The sequence below is a fragment of the Acinonyx jubatus genome, chromosome A1 (genome assembly GCF_027475565.1).
Source record: "Acinonyx jubatus isolate Ajub_Pintada_27869175 chromosome A1, VMU_Ajub_asm_v1.0, whole genome shotgun sequence".
NCBI classification, from domain to species: Eukaryota; Metazoa; Chordata; class Mammalia; order Carnivora; family Felidae; genus Acinonyx; species Acinonyx jubatus.
The window spans coordinates 96,557,536-96,579,192 of record NC_069380.1 but is presented as its reverse complement, the minus strand read 5'-3'; the positions used below and the strand labels follow the sequence as shown (position 1 = coordinate 96,579,192).

The following is a 21,657-nucleotide window of genomic DNA, read 5'->3' as shown; positions in this document are numbered from 1 at the left end:
AACAAATCCATCAACGTATTTAGTCATATTTACAGACTAAAATAAGAAAAACCATATGAACATCTCAGTGGTAACAACAACAGAAAAGAGAGGTGACAAAATCCAGCAGCTATTACGATTAAAAATTTTCAACAAGCTAGGAACAGAAAGAAACCTCCTCAATCTTATAAAGGGTATCTATAATAACCCTATAGAATACAGCATACTTAATGACAAAAGACGCCATGCTTTTATTCAAGATCAGGAACAAGATAAAAATGTCTGCTTTCACCATTTCTGTTCAACATGGGACTGAAAGTTCTAGTCAGTGCAGTAAGACAGTGGGAGATTAGGATAAAGATAAATAGATCAATAGTCCAAAACAGAGTCCCTAACACACATAGGTCAACTGTTTTGTTTTGTTAATTTTTTTTCACCTTTATTTTTGAGAGAGAGAGCCAGAGTGCGAGCAGGGAAGGAAAGAGAGAGAGGGAGACACAGAATTCAAAGCAGGCTCCAGGCTTTCAGTTGTCAGCAAAGAGCAGGCGCTTAACCTAACCGACTGAGCCACCCCACCCAGGCACCATGTCAACTGGTTTTTTTAAAAGGAGGAAAAGGCAATTCAGTGGAGGAAAAGATAACTTTTTCATTAAACAGTGGTGAACAACTGATACACACATGGGAAAAAAAAAAAGCAACTGCAATCTATACTTTCTACCCATATTAAAAAATTGACTCAAAAAACTTTTTTGTAGGATTTAAACACTGCCTTCGTGTTATAATTTCTTTGTAGGGCAGAGCTTTAGATTTCTGTTTTTAACTGGAAAGCTGTGGTAATGGAAGTAGTCTTCACTAATTGTAAAACTAACACGAGAGCAGAGGTGGAGAAAATCTTTGTGATTTTTAAGTTAGGCAAAGATTTCTTAGATATGACACCAAAAAGAACATCCACACACAAAACAAATTTTGATGAGGTTCGATGTATCAGTTAAAAACTTCTGTTTAAAAGAAATTGTAGAGAATCAAAAGACATGCGAGTAGGAGAAAATATCTGCAAATGTGATACACCACTTATTTAAAAAATAAAAAGAACTGTTAAAACTCTGTCAAGAAAACAACCCAATCAAAAAAAAAAAAAGACATTTGAAAACACACTTCAACCAAAAAATTATACAAATGATATAAAAAAGCACATGGAAGATGGTCAAAGTAAATTAAAACTAGTACACACTTACTAGAATGGCTAAAATAAAAAGGCTGACCATACCACGCCCTGGTGAGGAGGTAAAGCAACTGAGATACCATGTACTGCTGCTGGGAATATAAAAGGGTACCATCACCTTGGAAAATACTTGAGTAGTTTCTCAAAAAGTTAACCACACACATACAATAAAATCTGGCCATTCCACTCCTAAGCATTTGCACAAGAGAAATGAAAGCATACGCCCAACCAAAGGGACCTGTATTATGACTAATGTGAGCATTCTTATTTGAAACAGTTCTGAAATGGAAAGAGCTCAAGTGGTCATCCACACATAAAAGAATAAACAAATTATGGTACAGCTATACAATGAACACACCTCAGCGATAAAAAAGAATGAATTAATGAAATATCCAACATGGAGGAATATCAAAATAATTATGCTATGGGAAAAAGCATACATTGTATGATTCCATTTACATAAAATTCCAGAAAATGCAAGCTAATCTATAATATGAAGAAGCAGATTGGTAGCTGCTTGTAGAGGAAGAAGGCACAGATGAAAAAAAGAAAGGAGTAAGAAAGAGATTAAAGTTTTGGGAGTGATGACTATATTCATTTTCTTGGTTGTGGTGATGGCTTTACCAGTGTATACATACTCCAAGATTAATCAAACTATACTTTAATAAATATGTGCAGTTATTTTAAGTCAGGTATATACGATAAAGCTATTTAAAACAAAATTATAGCAGATGTTTGGAAAATCTTGGCCAAAAATTGTTGATGTTAACTAAACACACAGAAGGACTACCTTTGAATGTAATGTGATGACTATAGAAATACCACATTCTGATTATATTTATTAAATTTAATATATTTATAAATATTTAATATTTATTAAAATATTTGGATGAGATTTCATGATAATGTACAGACTAGTAATTAATGATAACTTAGGCAAGGAATTATTGTTAACTGATTAAAAGTTTCAACTATATTCTTTCAAAATTGCCAAAGGCCATTAGACATTTCCAAAGTATGGACTAAATATATTTATTTTGCCAAACTTGAGTTATAATATACACTTGACAGCTAATCAGTCTCTTTTATTAATTATACAGAATTATTTTTCTTATTTTAACCAGAAGAATTTCTTTGGAAAAGAATTAGCAGGGGGAATTAGTAACCTTAAAAAATTATCTTCAAGAAAGTCTTCCTCTAAAAATTACTTTGCTGAGATGGTCTTAAAATCAGAGTAAGAAACACATGAGTGAGTTAAATGTCAATTTAATAAAACTCACATTTGAATATATGATCATAGAACATTTGGGAGATATTTCATGATTATACCAATTCCTACCATTCTTGCTCTGTTGTCAAGTGTTAGCAGAAATTGCCACATACAAGGCAATGTGCTATGTGCCATTCCTACCAGCACAATAAATGCTACATTTAGCATCTGATATATTTTAAGGAACTAACATCACAGAAGACATTGTTAACTTCCAAAATGACACTTGTAAAACAGAACAATACTGCTACAATTCTACAATGGCTATTGTAATACACCTTATTAAGAACTTCAGTAGCATTTACTCAAAAAAATGTAGCCAAAACAGGTTACATTCAACTCTCTTTAAAATTGCATTCTCTTATTAACAAAACAGAAACAATTTTTATGATTGCATATTTAAGCTACTGAAATCAAGTAAGAATAATCTGAGGGAACAATAATTTAATTGCACTGGAAACAAAGTCCGGTTCAAAACTCAAATGCAAACAATGTGTTTTTCTTGTGAAAGAATGCAATTTCTCATTTTAGTTGAATGATATTTTGTACCTTATTGATGTTTGGCTCCTCCATCATAGAATTTTTGATGGTTTCACAGTTGTCCTCTAATGACTTCATCAAGAAAGAATAACCACATGACAAAGAGTAAAGACGAGATATAACATGCAAAATACCGGGGATATTTTTATAATATTTTAAACTAAATTTACTAGAAAACAACACTGGACTGAGTTGTTATTTTTCAAGTTCATACATCTTAAAAGAAGCACATGTGGAGGTACGTGGATAAGGCTGGGCAAAACTGAATCCCTCAGAACTCATTAACCACCACCATAAATTTTATTTGCCCTTGCAAGAAATTTTAACTTAACTTATTTTGAAATGTTGACATTAAAGCAAAGTTGAGCCCCAAGTTCTTAATATTACAAATTTCAGAGCTACTGATCCACAGTACTCTCAGCTGAAAATTAAAGTCAAATTGTTCTGCTACTATGCCTTGTCTCCATTATGGTACCTCACTCCTCAGGAAAACCTCCTGATTAGAAACTTTTAATTTCTAGGTTTCTAATTCTCTCCTTCTCTTGATTTAGCCAGAAATAATAAACTGCTTGGAGGCACACATCTTGCTAAAAAGGGGATATTAGAAAAAACTGGTTCAAGACCTCTGGTTCTCAGAAAATGAAAGAAAACAGAAATACAAAGTAGGGACAAAGATGATAGCTGTCAAGTATTTTTTTCTGGCTGGGGATCATTCAGATATAGTTCATTTGCAGCCATCTGTATTCAATTTCCAAGTATAAAAAGGAAACAACTTTTATTTTAAAAATGCAGTATAGGAAAAGAAAAGATCTGAGCATACACCAGGATTTAAACATCGGATGGAGAAAATTTCATTTTCACACACATAAGGAATAAAGAAACCATCTCAAAATTCTCCCGTCCAAAATACAGAGCCTGTCATGTATCTATTTCCTAACCATATGAAAAGTCACAGTGACGTGGACTCAAACTATTTAAATATAATCATCATTTTATAAAAAAAGACATGGAAGATAATTTTGTTAACATCAAGAACAAGCTAATCAACTTGCCAGTTAAAGATTAAACATTATACTAACTTTATAGAGTTAATATTCTACTTAATTCCATCCCATCTGTGGTTCACCATACAAGGTTTTCATTTTCATATTCCCTTTATCAAAATGTCACTATTTTTAAAAAGTGAAGAATAAAACATGAAGAATAAAACAATAATGCAGTAGCAATTAATTTCTAATAACTATCATTAATGATGCCAAGTTTTAAGTAAATAAGATCTACCAGTTAAAATATTCCAAATTAATTTTGCAGGGAAAAAAAACCCCTAAAATTCAGAAAAAATATTTAGCTCACTAATTATAAAGCTTTCTCTCAGTCCAACATTCATAAGCATGCATTTAATTACTAACAAAAAAATTAAAATTTTCTTAAGGTATCATCGAACTCTGAAAGAAAACTCAAACAGCAAAGGAATTTAAAAGATGTAGTTGTACTCATTTCCCTGCTGTTCTTCCTCATGTATCTGGCTTAGTCATGCTACTCCCCTCCTTTAGTGGTTCTATTTCCTGATTCAACTAGACAATCTGGTGGTGAACAATTTTTTATTTTGTTTTGAGAATTATTTAATTTCCCAAATACCTATATTCCAAATTCCCTATATCAGCAGTAGAGAAATATTTTTTATATTTACAACTATATTAATCAAATATGGCCATGTTCTTTAAAAAATGATTTTGTACATTTTTTGTACAAAAAATGATTTTGTAAATCTATACCTATACAAGGTAGGTCAGAGAAACCCAAGAAATAACAAGCACAGTAAACATACTTTTTCCACAGTAAGCAGGTATAAAGTGTATAAAGAAGGAGGGCTTTATTCACTATTATGGAAATGCTTTAACTTGTAATACATTATTTTAGGCAAAGATATATTTAAAATAAAATCAGAAACATTACCTCACCAATGAACACACCCTAATTAATTAGTCTCTGATCCAGTACATTTTTAATTTTACTTATCCCAAAATTTTCTTGAACTGTTTAATGGTAATTCATATACTAAATATTTAAGATACATCTTATGGAAAGTTAAATAAAACTACTTTTATTTATTCTATTTTACCTATTGTTGGCTTAGATTTCAATGTTATCCTAAGATACATATTTCACAAGTTTTCTAAGTTGCAAAAAATTATGTATTTTGTTTCCTGGCTTGGCTAATTCAAATATATTTACATCACCAGGTGAATGCTAAGTATCAGCACCCGCAGTTGCCTCTTATAAAATAGTGCTTAAACCGAGAGCCCATCAGATCTATGTAATTTTTCTGTTTTTCATTAAGGTTATTATATGCCATCTTGCTTTTTGCTAACTTGTCTAGTAAGAAGCCACTTTAATGTATAAACATGCTGAGTCACTACGGTGTACACCTGAAATTAATGTAACATTGTATGTTGACTACACTCAAGTAAAAATTTTTTTTTAAAAATCAGGAAAAAAAGCCGTTCTACTTCCTTATTTCTCCAAGTGAAATACCTTCTTTTTTTCCCCCCACTTCAAGAACCATACAAAACTTGCTTTCAGACTAGTTCAGTGCTTCTCAAAATACGATCCACACACCAGCTGAGGGTCTTGAGTCCATGAGGACATAAGGAATTAGTGTCATCACTAAGTCCACCACTGAGTTTACCGGGTATTTTTTAAATAGCAATACTGTCACAGAAAAGGAAGCAACATGTTAATCTACATTCAGGTGCAAATTCTCCATAGCGTCAAAATGGAACTTTTTAAAGCACTGAACTAAATGTGAAAAATAATCATAATGATAACATCAAAGTACAATTAACCACAGTATATTTATAAACTGCACTTACAAAATTCACTAAGAAGCATAATCGAAAGAATAAAAAGAAAATGTACATATTTGAAATGTTCTCAGTATACAAACCTAGTTTCAATAAAACTTCTAAGATAACTTCTTTTAACGATCACATTCTGAAAATCATGGGAAAATTCGACTTTATTTCCTAAAATGGCAATCATGACAACTCAAAGCACACCAAACAAGATACACAATCTTCACTCAAACAGTACCTTTTCAGGAAAAAAAAGTTCCAAATACATCTGAATTAGTTACTTTAAATTGACTTCAGAAAATAGTGACCCGTTCTCTCTCCTTTTCAATTACTGTATCTATTTATTAACTGCATAATATACGTTTATGGTATAAAAGTGGGTTGTAAAATACAACTTATTCTTTATAGGTACATAAAACAAGACTTCAGTAATAAAAAAAAAAAAAGGTTTTAACTTATACAGACCTCATTTAGACATCTTTTCTTCGTGAATATATTTCTTATAAAAGTTTCCTGAATTTCTTCCTGCTTCACCAAATACTGCCAAAGTCTCTTCACAGACAGTGCCAGATGGTGTTTGGATCTACAAAGACAGGATATTTAATTATACACTTTGGAGATTTCTGATTAACTTGACCACATTTCCTTGGTGCTGTAAGAATGTTTATAATAATAAATGAACTAGAATCAGATCACATCATCTAGGCAGCAGTCTGCAAACTTTTTCTTAAAGAACCTGATTGTAAAGATTTTAGGCTTTCAGGCTACATGGTCTTTCAACCACTCAACTCAGCCACTGAAGAAGGAAACCACCCATAGATAATATTAAAATCAAAGGGTGTGGCTGTAATCCAATAAAATTTTGTTTACAATGCAGGAGGAGGGATGGATTTGGCTCTAAGCTGCAGTTTCTGACCCCCAGGAACAGAAGATCTACCAAAATAGACTTCCTGGAAGAGATCTAGAGGCAGAGCTACTCCAAGTGTCTGAGGACACATATCAGCCCACGAACTGTTACTGATGCTCACTATGGTTAAGAACTTGTGAAATAATGTGTATCAACTGTATAACTAAACTTGTAAGTACAGTTTAATTCAGTTAACATTTGGTAGCAAGGCTTTATTGATGAAACAAGCACTGCATCGATTTACCTTTTGGTGCAAATGCTTCATCTCCCCACGGACAGTAAAATAGTTTGCTAACTAAATATTTTGAAGGGCACTGTTCCAGAGTGGGCGGAAGTAAACTATGGCCCACAGGTCAAACTCAGCCTGCCTTTCATTTTCAAAAATAAAATTTATTGGATCACAGCCATGACCATTTGTTTACTTATTGTCTATGGTTGCTTTCACTGTACAATGGCAGTTTAAGAGCTGCAACAAGGATTCTAGGGTCTGCAAAGCCTAAAATATTTACTTTCTAGGCCTTTGCAGGAAATGTTTGGTAACCTCTGGCCTACAATATACATCTAACAAAGACACAGATACGAGCCAAGAACTGCAAATTAGACACAGAAGGCCTTAAGTATTTTTTTTAAATTACTAGTTGATAGCATTCTGATTTAGTAACTCTGACGTAAAAACAGTATCCATAGGGGGCACCTGGGTGGCTTAGTTGGTTAAGTGTCTGACTCAGCTCACTCAGGTCATGGTCTCACAGTTGTGGGGTTAAACACCACGTAGGACTCTGAGCTGACAGCTCGGACCCTGGAACCTGCTTTGGATTCTGTGTCTCCCTCTCTCTGCCCATCCCCCCTCCACTTGTGCTGTTCTCGCTCTCTCAAAAAGAAGTAAATAAACATTAAAAAAAAATTCAAAAACAGGATCTATAGGAAAACCTACCTGAAAGGAGTGTTTGTAGGTTCCAGCAAAGCTTTATGGCGGAGAATTGCAGGGCCTGCAGACACACTCTCTTCAGAGGTATGACTTGAAATATAGTTTTGAGGTGGCCCACCATGGATTTCAAGTCGTCGGAGAAGAACTTGTTCCCAACACTGAAGAGTTTTCAGAACTGCATGACAAAGTGGTGAACTAACTGGAAGTTCTAAAAAGAGAAAATAAAAATGACCCACATTTGTCTTCTGCAGTAAAATGTTACATTCAACTGTAGGAATGAGAGAAGACACGTTTTGGCAAAGGAGATGTGGAAGAGAGGTAGGCACAGAAACCCACAGGATTCAAAAAAAAAAGATGTAATGAATCTTTATTTCAACATTATTAGGTGGCCCTTAGCAACAGAAAAAAAAGAGAAATCTAGGTTGAAATTATATCATAGCTTTACAAGTATAACTTGGAATAATATTTATGACTTATGATATAAAGTATTGATTGCCATATCAATTACTGCCTCTGGCTTTAATTTCACAAGAAAAAATATACCTGCATATTATAAAAATATATTGGAGAGGAAAAAATAATAGCTTTTAACATTTAATTTCTTTATGGTATATATTTCTATACAGTGTCTGTGTGTGTTGTGTATGTATGTATATGTACATACATACACAACACACACAGACACACACACACACATACCCAAATCTATATGGGTATATTTAAAACTTGTTTAGAAAATTAAAATAATACACGAAAGTAAAGAAAAAAAACCTTAAATAATATTTACCAGTAAATTCAACACTTTCTAGTTCTGTAAACTTTCATTCACATGACTCCTCATTCCACTCTCAACTTTTATTTTATTAAAATTTTTTTAATGTTTATTTATTTTTGAGAGAGAATGAGACAGTGTGAGCGGGGGAGGAGCCAAGAGAGAGGGGGACACAGAATCTGAAGCAGGCTCGAGACTCTGAACTGTCGGAGCCTGATGCGGGGCTTGAACTCACGAACCGTGAGATCATGACCTGAGCCGAAGTCGGATGCTTAACCAACTGAGCCACCTGGGCAGCCCTACTTCCAACTTTTAGCTATTCCTATTTACCTCTGAAGATCTAAATAACAGGATAATACTGTGAATTCATGATTTTTCAATTTTAGAAATGACGTACTAATTTATTACTATGGAACATAAAAATAAACGGTCTCTCCATCACTGCAATATAGTCACATAATAATTTCTGGTTAAATTGATGTTTTCAGGTTTAACTTGTTATATCTATTTATAAATATAGATCATAGCTGAACCACGTGGTATACTATCATGTACCTTTCTGTACAATCTTTTCTTCCCCTGGAGTTAATAATCACTAAGTTTTTGCACGTGCTTAGTTTTCTAAGTGTCTACTGCTATTAAATCCCTCAACACCTGGCTACAGCTATAAATAAAGTCTCAATACAGTCAATCACATCAGGTTCAGATCCCCAGCTTTCTTAGATGATGTCCTCCTAAGGGCACCAATATAAAATATTTATAGATGGTTGGTTTGGTTAAAAGAAACCTATCTTCTACAATAGTAAGTTACTAAAGTTTTTCTCCACTATTTGAAAAAAAATACAAAATAGTAATTCAAAAGCACTGGGAATATTAGTTCATGTTAAGATATTTATTACCTGCAAGATCGTGACCTGCAAAGGGATAGAAAGTCTTCAAATTGTTGAGTACCAACTGCACCATTGCCAAGCGCATCAATGACCAACTAAAAATAAAACAGGAGATGTGTTAAAAACTTACTTAGGGTTTTGGAAGAGTATACCACTCTTTAATCCAACAATTTCACCACCAAGAATCTAGTCTGCAGATATACTTTCCCAAAACCAAAACAATATATGCATGGAGTTACTCATGTCAGCTTTATCTAAAATAGCAAAAGAGCAGAAACAACCAATTATCCACCAAGAAAATACTGGTTCAAACACTATGGTTTTGAACCACAGAAAAAACAGTTGCCATAAAAAAGGAATGAAGAAGGATCTCAAAGTATTAATATGAAATGAACTCCAGTATGTATTAATAAATAAGCAAATTATAGAACATTATACACAGTATGCTTTTCCATGTAAGAAAGCAGGGAAGTAAGATTTTACACACACACACACACACACACGATTATTTTACAAAAAGGCAGATAAAACAAACTAATAAAAATGGGTGTAGAGGAGGAAATGGGTGGAAGACAGAAATGTGATACTTCCGATTTCACATTTTTATATAGTTTTTGCTTTTTTAATTGAAAAAAAGAAATATTAGCTTCTCTTAAAGTGAAACACATTTATTTCTTAGAGTACTGGCTTTTTACTACTTTCAATTGTGGTAAAATACACATACCACAGAGTTTACCATCTTAACTATTTTTTAGTTCAGTGGCATTAAGTACATTCATATTTTTGTGCAACCATCACCACCACCTATTTCTATAACTCTTTTCATCTTGCAAAATTAGAACTATCTCTATTAAGCAACAATTTCCCCATTTCCCCCTTCTCCTAGTCCCTGGCCACCACCATTCATAGAGACCTTTTGTCTCTATGAATCTGACTACTCTGTGATACTCTACTAAGTATCTCATATGTGGGATTATACAGTATTTGTCTTTCTGTGACCGGTTTGTTTCATTTAGCATGTTGTCCTCAAGGTTTATCCATGTTATAACATGTGTTAGAATTTCCATCCTTTTTTAGGTTGAATAATATTCCACTGTAGGTATATACTATTATTTCTATTTATGTATTCATCTGTCAACAGACACTTAGTACTTTTACCCCCTGGCTACTATTAATAATGCTGTCATGAACATGCTTGTACAAATACCTATTCAATACCTTATTTATTTTAATTCTTTAGGGTATATATACTTAGAAATGAAATTGCTGATTCATGTGGTAATTCTGTTTTTAATTTCTGAAGAACTGCCATAATGTTTTCCACAGTGGTGTTACCATTTCACATTTCTACCAATAGGGCACAAAGGGTCCAATTTCTCCACATTCTTGCCAACACTGCTATTTTCTTTTTGAGAGCAGTCATGCTAAGAGGTATGAAGTGAACTCTCACTGTGGCTTCAAATTGCATTTTCCTAATAATCAGTGATAGTGACCATCTTTTCATGTGCTTATTGGCCATTTATATATCTGCTTTGGAAAAACATCTATTCAAGTCATTTGTGCGCTTTTTAAATTGGGTTGTTTTGTTTTTGTTGTTATTAAATTATACAGTTTGACTTCTGAGCCATGTAAATATTTTGTGTATTCAAAAAACAAAATCAGGTCAACAGGAAATCAACAACAGTATACTAGTAAGTAAAAATCTCATAATTTTCCTTTAGATAAAGGACTACTTCATTTTCCCTAATATCCTACTTACTGCTTGTGGAAAATTTCTATTTTTCTATCATACCATAACATACAATGTCTTAATAAAATGTATACACCTTTCAGCCATATACAACATATCAACAGAGATAAGATAATACACCATTATCCATGCATGTAAGGATAATGCAGCTTCGGAGCCGAGGGTGAACATTTTGAACATTTATGATTTTTATAATATGGGGAAGACATTTTTAAGACAAAAATCACTGACATGTTAGAGCATTAGTATTACACTGAAAAGATATTGTGTTTTCTAGGCTAAAACAGTGGGATTTGTGTACCTCAGGGAGCAAAGGGCAAGGAATAGTCTGATAGCATTTGTGAGGACTGATTCATACATAATAAATAAACTGTGAAATTATTGTTAAAGAAAGGTATCTAACAATTTCATCTAAAGAAATTTGACTTAGGTGTTTTAATTCAATGAGCTATTAATTTTACATGAATTATTTTCAAAAATATTATGTATATAAGCCATGAGAAATTTTTAAAAAGAAACTTAAAATTAAATATTCCATACCTATATGAATTTGAATTAGAATGCTCTTGCAGATGGAAATCAGAAGCTAAAACATCATCATCATCATCATCATCACTCTCCAGACTCTCTTCTGAATCATACTCTGCTCTACTTTGGGAAGGAGGGAGAAAAGGCTATAAAAAAAAAAAAAAAGTTATGGGATTTATTCAACTCCCTTATTTAAAACATTCAATGACAGAGTCTAATATTAACAATTTATCTCATTTTCAGGCACTTCATTGTAAGAAAGTAAAGTAACCAGTATTTGGCTGCTTCTTTTCTGACATTCTATGCCTCTGACTTCTCTTGACAGAATTCTTTATTAATTCAGCCATTCAACAAAAAATTCATCAAGTATCAACACATCAAAAAGTATACTTGCTATAAGAATTTTTGAGACATATACACAGTCACTGAACTCAAAGAGCTTACATTTTAGGGGGAAAATGGCAAAAAATAGATAAAGCAAGTACAAACTGTATGTAGTTGTGATATATGTATACACACACACACACACACACACAAAAGGATGGCTGGGATGGAGAAGAGCAACAAGAACAGAGATGAGCTCATCATGAAAGCCCTCTTTGAAAAGTGGCGTGTGAGACTGCAAGGACAAGAAGTAAGCCACAGATCAGGAGGGAAGAAAAGCTCATTTTGAGCAGCGGAAAGAGTAGGTAGAGAGGTTTTCCTACGTAAAAGAGTTTGGTGTGGAAAGAAAGTAGTTTGACTGAAGGCCACTAATGCAGGAGGGTAAGTGTTGCAATGAACACTCAAGACAGTGGTAGGTGACAGGTGGGGCAGGGTGTCTGTAGGTCACAGTCAAGAGGGTAATGGAATGTCACTAGTCAGTTTTAAGGAAAGGACAGGTATTGAGATTTACATTCTAAGACTGTTACAATGCCCCTCTCTTATGAGACAAAACTCAAAAGGCAAGAGTAGAAACGGAGACAGTAACTAAGGCAAGAGTTGACAGTCTGGATGAAACCACTACAGAAACGTAAAGGCAGATGGGAATTAAGATGGACACACTAGTGCTTCGGCAAGGCTTGCCTTTAAACTGAACGAATTTTTCTCTTCCTCGTTCTTGAAGCCTCCCTCTTCCCTTCATGTGTTGTTCTGTAGAATCCTTTGTTCCATGAACTTGGTATCAATGTGGACATCTCCCTGACCTCGGTGCATAGCGAGTAACGAGACTCGGATGGCCGGGCCTGAGGTAGTCAAGAAACATGAACAACCCGCCTGGCGTATGTACCAGATTGTTCTCTAAACTGCCCAGATCCTGTATTTTCCTAAAACCACCCTTAACCTTTTATTACAGGTGGATCTGCAGCTTTGAAGGCATTAGCCTGCTTCAGCCTCCTTTGCCTGGCAAAGCATTAAAACCAGTGTTCCTCTTTATCCCCAAACTCTGTCTTCACGGTATGTTTTGGCTCTAGAGCACAGAGGTCAGGTTTCGACAACGTGGTAACAGGTGATGAAGATGGAGAGAAATAACATACTGATGGTGTATTTGGGGGAAAGCACTGCCAGATGTGCCAATAAATACGGAGAGCAAGGAACAGAGAGAAAAAAGACTATTTCTGGGTTTCTGGCTTGAGCAACTATTAGGATGAAGATGCCATCTACTAAATTGAGTGAGAGGGAAGTAGTGGACAAAGTGAGTATCAAAAACCCAAATCTTGAATAAGATTAAGATTATAGATCAGGTAGAAAAGGAAGGACAAAGAAAGGAGACCACAAAAGAATAAACAGTAAGGCTAGGGAAAAAAACAGAAGAGATTGGCATTAAGAGAAGAAGACAAAAAAGTGTTTCAAAGGAGGAAATGGCCGTATGTGTTGAATTTTGCTAAGAATTTAAATAGGACGATGATAAAGAAGTTTCAGTTACATGTGACACCAAGGATGCCCCCTGAATCTCAATAACAGCAGCTTCAGAGGGCTAGCTGTGTCAGAAGTCGCACAGTGGGGAACTATGAAAGGGACCTAAGGTAATAGGAAAAAAAATGTGTGTACAGTTTTGAAAAGCTGAATGATAAGAGGAAGCAGAGAAATGGGATAATAGCTGAGAAAAGTCTGGGGATCAAAGCAGGACTTGGAATGGGAGACCGGAGAGCACATTTCTGTCCCGATGGGAAGCAGCCTGTAGAGACAAGAGAACTGAAAACATAGTGAAGAGTAGACAGGAAAGCACGACAGGGATTCAGAACAGAAATGGAGCCTGTGACAAGAAGGACTCTTCTTCCTTAATAACAGAAGGAAGGAATAAGATGTAGTTATAGCTTCATGATAGGACAGTGACAGTTTTGTGCGATTCTACCTTTCTAATGACTTGTAAGATGAGGGCATTAGTTAAGGGTGAGGACGGAGGAGGAGATGTGGGAAGTCTGAAGTTACTTTGGTCTAGGGCAGCCTGGTGAAGAAATAGCATGGACGGCAGAACTTCTGAAAGAGCTGAGTGAGGAGCTTCGTAAGTCCTCTCACCAGAAAGCAACAGGAAAACTGAACAATGTTGTAAAAACGTCCTTTAAAAAAACTGGAAATTGATCAATATATACAACACACAGAGAAGCACCTGGCATTTTGGCCAGGGTCTCTGCGACTCCACCCCTGCCACTCTGTGTGACAGGGGTCCACTGGAGCCAGCAGGGCATCCGTGAGGATTGAGAACTCTGCTGCATGGCCAGAAGGGCTGACACTTTAATAAAAATCCCACCCCAATGGCACAGTCAAAAATGACAGAGATCTCATTACCAAATAGCTAGGAAAGGCTAACATCTCAATTAGCCTGAGGCTATGATATAAAGTGGGACAAGGGCAGAGCAGCCAGAAATTTAACAAGGTCCAGGAACACAGAGAGCTAAAGAAGGCCGTGCTGATCAAGAATCCTTTATCAACTCAAACTGTGCTTCAGAAATGAAGATGACATATATATATTCCCATAGCAACAATAAACATTTGCTGAATGAATGAATGAATGACTCTGTAAAAGGCAATGAGGAACAAGGAGATACGAATACCTGTCTTTAGCCCACGCATTGTACAATAAACGAAAAATAAAAGCTAACGCTTAACGTGCCTGAGGGACTGGTGTCACCAGAAAATAGTTCAGTGTCAATTAATACAACAAAATATTAACAACATCTGGAAGTTGAGAATGTTAGGGATCGGGCTGATCAAAGGAAAAGGAGAAGATACATTCAGGCCTTTTCTGCATGTGCATGGTAGCACAGGAATGTGAAAACAACCATGCAAGCTGAAGTCACTGTGAGGCAATCTTTAATTTTTTTTCTTTTTTTTGACGTTTCTTCATTTTTTTTATTGTTTATTTTTGAGAGAGAGAGAGAGAGAGAGAGAGAGCGAGCGAGCACTAGCGGGGGAGGGGCAGAGAGTGAGGGAAACACAAAATCCAAAGCAGACTCCAGGCTCTGAGCTATCAGCACAGAGCCTGATGAGGGGCTCCAACCCACAACGTTGAGATCATGACCTGAGCCAAAGTCAGATGCCTAACTGACTGAGCCACCCAGGTGCTCCAAGGCGATTTTATTAAACAAACGAAAAACTACAAATATTCTATGACTATGAAAAATATTTTTCAAAGCATTAAGAACACTTATGGTAGGCAATAAATGTATAAGGAAATGAAAAAATAGTAAAAATATTTATTTAGAACACTGTAATTAAAATATTAGAAATATTGAGAATTAAGTGTTTTATGTCTTTATAAAAAATTTATCAAGAGTACTCTGAATAGTCCCTGCATTCTAACTCTGTAATTTAGGATACAAAGCAAACATCTTTTCTAATCATTGGCAAATCGTCATCATATTTGTTTCCAAGTTTGTATCAGCTTCCAACATTTTCTTCTTCGCACCTTCAACGTTGTGAAATATTACCCGGAGTTACTCTAACATGAAGATTGTTTTTTTTGTTTGTTTTGTTTTTGCCAATTTCACTATCTCTAGAATATGGTCATCTTTTTGTCACACTTTGCTCATTCGTGTTGACAAGTCAGCCTTCCCTAAGTCTTCTGGTTGCACTAGAGTCTCTCGAATGACAGTAATGTCAGAGATCCCACAATTAGCTATTTTTTCCACAACTTCATTTATATTTGATTTGAATTTCACTTATAGCGCTACCACCTTTCACTGTTGTGTTGCACTTCCATCTTTGTGAGCCAGTTCCCTCTTGTGATTATGCAACTTTAGAAAATGTCACTTGAGTTCATCATGGGAGCCAAGACAGCAACACACTTTTCTGTCTGCATATGAACTAACAGGTACTAATCACCAATAGACTTTGAAAGAACTGTTGTGATTGGTCACTGAACATGAGGTACATCTGTTATTTCCATACTGAACTGTGGACTGAGGAGCCAGCAGGGAGGTTTGTACTTTATGCAGTTATTCACAGTTAATATATTGTGGAAACTTTAAGCCATGTTGTTGAGGGACTCATGTTACTTACTGAAGGACCAAGTAACTATAATGTGTATATGAGAACAGTGCAGGACTGTCTGTAGGACAGAAAAGGAACGACAGCAGGAATGGCCCTGTGGCTTCTTAGCAATCTTGATTTCTTAATTACAATCAAGTACATTAGCATTAAGGTGCTGACCAATTTATCTTTCCATCTAGAACTATTTTGTCTAAAATAAAGAAATCATAACTTATCAAAGAACTGCCTTAACTGATTGGAAATGGACAAATGTTTTTGAGGGTTTTTTTTTGTGTGTAGTTTTTTTTTTTTTGGTTATGCAGCCTGATAAAATGAAAATTTTCTAAATCAGAGTGGGAAAATACTTGGAAGCAGCAGCAATTACAATTATTTTAAACATTTTCATTTCCATTTCACTGCATAAGTATTGTTCTGGGTGGCACTTTTATTACCTTGGCTATGAAATAGTCCCAGATACTGAGCTCCGGCGGGATGAACTTCTCTTTGACTGTCAGTAAGTCCTGGCTGACTGGTGATGAGGAAGAGGTTGGTGGGGCAGATTCTCTGCAAGACATTTTTGATGGCCTAAAACGTTTGTTCTGTTTCTCTCCTTCTTCCACAAGTGAAGAAACTAATAAAAAGAAAAATAAAGTATTATTCAAGTAAGCACTATTTCCAGTGTACTAACTTCATCTATCTTTATATAAGATTTAAGGTTACAAATAAGCACACACACAAAAGTGAATTATTATAATAGTAAGGTAATAAAATTATTATAATAATAAGGTAATAAAATAGAAGTGAGACAAAAATCACCATCAACAGCAATCTTTGCTTTTATCTCAACTTATCTCTCATTCTCTGAATGTTAACTTTTCTATTGCATATGTGGGTAATAGGATATAATATCCACTTATAAATGAGTCCACAATGGAACTAAGATCATGAAAGAAAATTATCTATATCCCTCTACTTTGTGTTTAAGAATACCATGGAAGACCAAGAATATCATGGGATGTCAATGTTAATTGAAAGCAAAAATTCACTTAGGAGGTTCTTCAGTAATCCCTTGGCCTTTTATCTCCATACAAAACTATATGTTTTCACTGAAAATATTAAAAAAATTCAAATATGTAAGAACTTAATTAAGTTGACTCAGACTTCTGGAAATGGGTTACATATGGAATTTTCTGGTCAGTGCAATAACAAATACGAGGGAGAAAATGCAATCTTTGTTGTTTTAACTTCTAAACATTTAACAGTATTCTTTTAGTATTTTGCTTTAGAGTATTAAGGGCCTTAGTAAAGAAAAACAAGTTACACAAATCTTTGACAAATACTAAGTCAGTCACGAGATGCAAATCACCAGTAGAGAACCAAGGATCTCCCAGAGAGAAGCACAGGTCTAATCAACAGGCAAGCAACTCCACAATCAGGCACACCCCAATATTCTCCTTCAGTGGTTTCAGTGAGAATTTACTTACCTCCCAAAGGAATGCAAATATTTGTTCTGTAATACAATTTTGTTTTATTGTTGGAAGCTACTCAGCTTGCATAAACAGCATGCTCATGCATCACATCAAGCTACAGCCAAGCTGAGTTTAACAGACTAATTTCATTATTTCAGAGAAAAGGAAACTAAAATGAATAAAATTCCAAAAGATTGCTAAAAAGTGCTATGATTATTACATAACCTTTCAAATGATTTTAAAACGAACCATCAGATTAAAATGTGTCATTTTTTTGTTTTTATAAGCAATTGATATTCAATGATCATTCTTCTAAATATATCTGTTGCATACATTTATATATATTCTAAAGCTTCACAACAGTGGTTCTACCAAATTCTGATCAAGTAAAAAATTTAGAATATAAAAGTATTCTTTACCTTCCAAAAAATTAATGCTGTGGTTTAAAATAAATTTATCATTTGACTTTAACATTAGTATTTGGCTTTTAATTTTGTTTTTAGATCAGAAGGCATATAAACATAGAAGTGTAAAGGATCTCTAGAAAAATAAAACTTACAAACAATGCTAAATGAACACATTTTTCCCAAGATGGCCACGGGATTAAAAAAATCAGAGTTTTTAAAGCAAAACCTAAGAAGATTTTTAGAAAGAAAAAACTTTGGAAGTACTGCCTGGAGAGCCCAGATACTGACATGAAAATGAGAAAGTCACCACACACTGGGGGTAAATGTTTAAAGTTACAGACTCAATGCCAGAAGTATAAAACTACTTCTTAAAATATTTTTGATGAACAAGGACAGAAAAAAAAATGGCAAACAAATTCACAGTACTGAATGTTATGTTATTTCAAATGCTATAAATACAAAAGGACCTGAGCAGTGCCTCCCAGCAAACAAGAAATAACACGTAGCTGGTTCTTAGTGTAGATGCTCCTTCCTTTCCCTTCAATTACAGCAAGACCTAAGGCAACTTTATGCTTAATCACACGGGGTTAGAGTAGTCGTGAAGTACCAAGAGAGACTACCTATAGTGGCTGAGTGCTTGGCTGCTTACTTTTGAAAATGCTAATAAATATCAAGGATCTCTGCCACTCCTTGGATAAAAACTGACTCTACTATTCTATTACTGAGAGAGTAAATGGATACTTTACCAGTAACAGAAGAAAAAAACAACAAAAAACAGTATTAGAGAAAATTGAAAATGAAGTTGGATATGGAGTTTATGAATTATAAGAAATACAAAGAGGCTAGAAAGTGGGTAAGGAAAAACTACCGTTCATGCACTAACATAAATTTTTAAAATATATTTCTTAGCTGTTTTGGATTCACAGACAGTACGTTTTAAAAGTATAACAATGGTGATTCAAAGGAGCACATGAACCCCAATGTTCAGAACAGCACTATTCACAATAGCCAAAGTATGGAAAGAGCCTAAATGTTCATCAACTGATGAATGGGTAACTATAATATGGTGTGTACATGTGTGTGCGCGTGCGCAACACACACACACACACACACACACACACACACACCCCGGAATATTACTCTGCTATCAAAAAGAATGAAATCTTGCTATTTGCAGTATCATGGATGGAGCTAGAGTGTATTATGCTAAACAAATGCTTAGTTCAGTCAGAAAAAGATAAATACCATATGATTTCACTCATAAGAGGAATTTAGGAAACAAAAAGATGAACATAGAGGAAAGGAAGGAAAAATAATATAAGATAAAAACAGGGAGGCAAACCCTAAGAGCCTAATAACTATAGGGAACAGCTAAGTGTTGCTGGAGGGGAGGTGGGCGGGGGGGGGGGGGGGGGGGGATGGGATAAATGGGTGATGGGCAATGAAAAGGGCATTGTTGTGATGGGTAGTGGGTATTATATTCAAGTGATGAATCACTAAATTCTACCCCTGAAGCTAATATTATACTATATGTTAACTAATTTGAATTTAAATAAAATCTTGAAAGACAAAAATACTTTTAAGGTCAAGATAGCGGATTGAGCATGCAAATATATTTTCCTTCCCTCTTAAGAACCCCTATCCTCACTCCGCAGGGGTTTTCTTGGAATATGGAAATGACTCCCGAAAGAATTCACAACAGAACTGGAGAAATGGCTAAAGAAGTTACAGTTGAAGAATGGACCTAGGAGATACAGAGAAGTAAGAAAGACAACGTTGCTTTTTTTCACAAATTCTTCTGGACTACTAGATTTGCTACCATGCACGTATATTGCTTTGATTAAAATCAAAACAGAAGGCAGCTAATAAGATTAACTTTTTTTGTTTGTTTATCAGACACAAAATTAATATTCTAAACCTAGACTTAAATGTTATTTCTTTTAAAACCTGACCTCAAATAACCAGCAGGAACAATCTCATTCCTTGCTCCTCAATCTAAGGCAACCTTATCCATGAGACTATTCATGAGTGTGCCAGAGAGTGCAACGAAGCTTCAGGAGGCTTGAAGGTCCTGGACCTTCAAATTTAGCTCCAAAGTTTAAGGGGTGGGAGGATGAAGGTAAGTAACTTAAATAATGACTTAAAACATTTCAGTGGAAAGAAACAAAGATATGTAGAAGATAAAAGTCATGTACGTTCAAGATAAAATAGATTTCAAATCTATTTGTTACTTTTGGCAAGATAATTCAGTGGAAGAGATCTCCTAAGAGATATGTATTCACTCTCCTTTAGCATCCACTTTAGGCAGAAAGTTTGAGAAGTACAAACATATGCCAACACAAATCAAATATTCTGAAAATTATATGTAAAACTTGATTTTACAGGTAAACTTCAAAGATTCTTAAAAGAAAAAGACCAAAACAGGAGATTAAAAGAGTAGTAAATTTAAGGTACTTCTTAATCCTCAAAGAAAAAAAATTAATGCTAAAAAAATATCTGACAGGTGGTATTTTCCATATTTTAGAAAGACTGACTCTCAAGGTCTTCCTCAGATCATTATCTTGCACCTGCTTCATAAGCATCTATAAAAAGAAAACAATGAATGGGGCACCTGGGTGGTTCAGTTGGTTATGCATCCTACTTTGGCTCAGGTCATGATCTCATGGTTCATGAGTTCGAGCCCTGTGTTGGGGTCTGTGCTGACAGCTCAGAGCCTGGAGCCTGCTTTGGATTCTGTGTCTACCTCTCTTTCTGCCCCTCCCCTGCTCACACTCTGTCTCTGTCTCTCTCTTAAAAATAAACATTAAAAAAAAAAAAAAAAAGAAACAACTACCTTAGTAGAAAGTAGTGATCTATCTCCAAATCACAGGGTGAGTCGTTGCCAAGGTGGTTGGTGTTCAAAGTGATTCAATGGAATATGGAAATAAAATCTAAGTAAGTAGTAAGTAAATCCACTACTTACATTGAGTTTTTTAAATGAGTAGAGGTGGGAAAAAAGGAAGAGAAGAGAAACAGGGTAAGAAGGGAAGCAAAAGAAGAAAGGAGTAGAGGGAGAGTGGAGAAAAAGAGTGAGAAGGAGGCTGAGGGAAAGCAGAAGCATTAGGGGAAAGAAAAAAAAAGGAGGGGTGAAAAGGGGAGCAGACACGGGAGCTAAGTGGTAAGGGGAAGAAGAAAACAAAATTTGTTTAATATCTGGATCAAAAAGAGTACATGTATTTTATTAAAAAAATTTTTTTTTACATTTATTTTTTTTTTTGACAAACAGAGTGAGACAAAGCGTGAATGGGGGAGGGGCAGAGAGAGTAGGAGACACAGAATCTGAAGCAGGCTCCAGGCTCTGAGCAAGCGGTCAGCACAGAGCCTGATGCGGGGCTCGAACCCATTAACTGTGAGATCATGACCTGAGCCGAAGTCGGACACTCAACCGACTGAGCCACCCAGGCGCCCCAAAAGAGTACATGTATTTTAAATAAGTAAGTACACACATTGTTGTTAAGCATAACCAAGCAGGACTTAGTTAAGCATGTTTTGTCACTAGGGTTATATAATAAAAAATCTAGAGGTGACTGTCCCATGGTACTACTTTTAAACAGTCAATTAAAAGGATTTGGCATATTCACCTATATTTTAAATAGCTGTTTTCTATTTTAAAATGCTCAAGTCTTACCTTTTCTGGTCAAGAAATGCTGCT

General features: G+C 35.0%; 1 protein-coding gene across 4 annotated transcripts in view; it reads right to left on the bottom strand.

Annotated features, from left to right (window-relative positions):
* Nucleotides 1-21,657, bottom strand: part of DMXL1 (Dmx like 1) — a 134,005-nt gene that overhangs the window by 30,144 nt on the left and 82,204 nt on the right. For 2 of the 4 annotated variants that reach the window (XM_027076847.2, XM_015076693.3), the window contains 6 exons: nt 16,543-16,721; nt 11,654-11,787; nt 9,373-9,458; nt 7,708-7,909; nt 6,332-6,449; nt 3,021-3,083 (listed from right to left, as the gene is read on the bottom strand). In XM_027076847.2, coding sequence (XP_026932648.1) covers nt 3,021-3,083; nt 6,332-6,449; nt 7,708-7,909; nt 9,373-9,458; nt 11,654-11,787; nt 16,543-16,721 — 782 coding nt within the window. The remainder of the gene's footprint in view (nt 1-3,020; nt 3,084-6,331; nt 6,450-7,707; nt 7,910-9,372; nt 9,459-11,653; nt 11,788-16,542; nt 16,722-21,657) is intronic. The other 2 variants (XM_053220029.1, XM_015076694.3) reach the window with 1 other exon arrangement.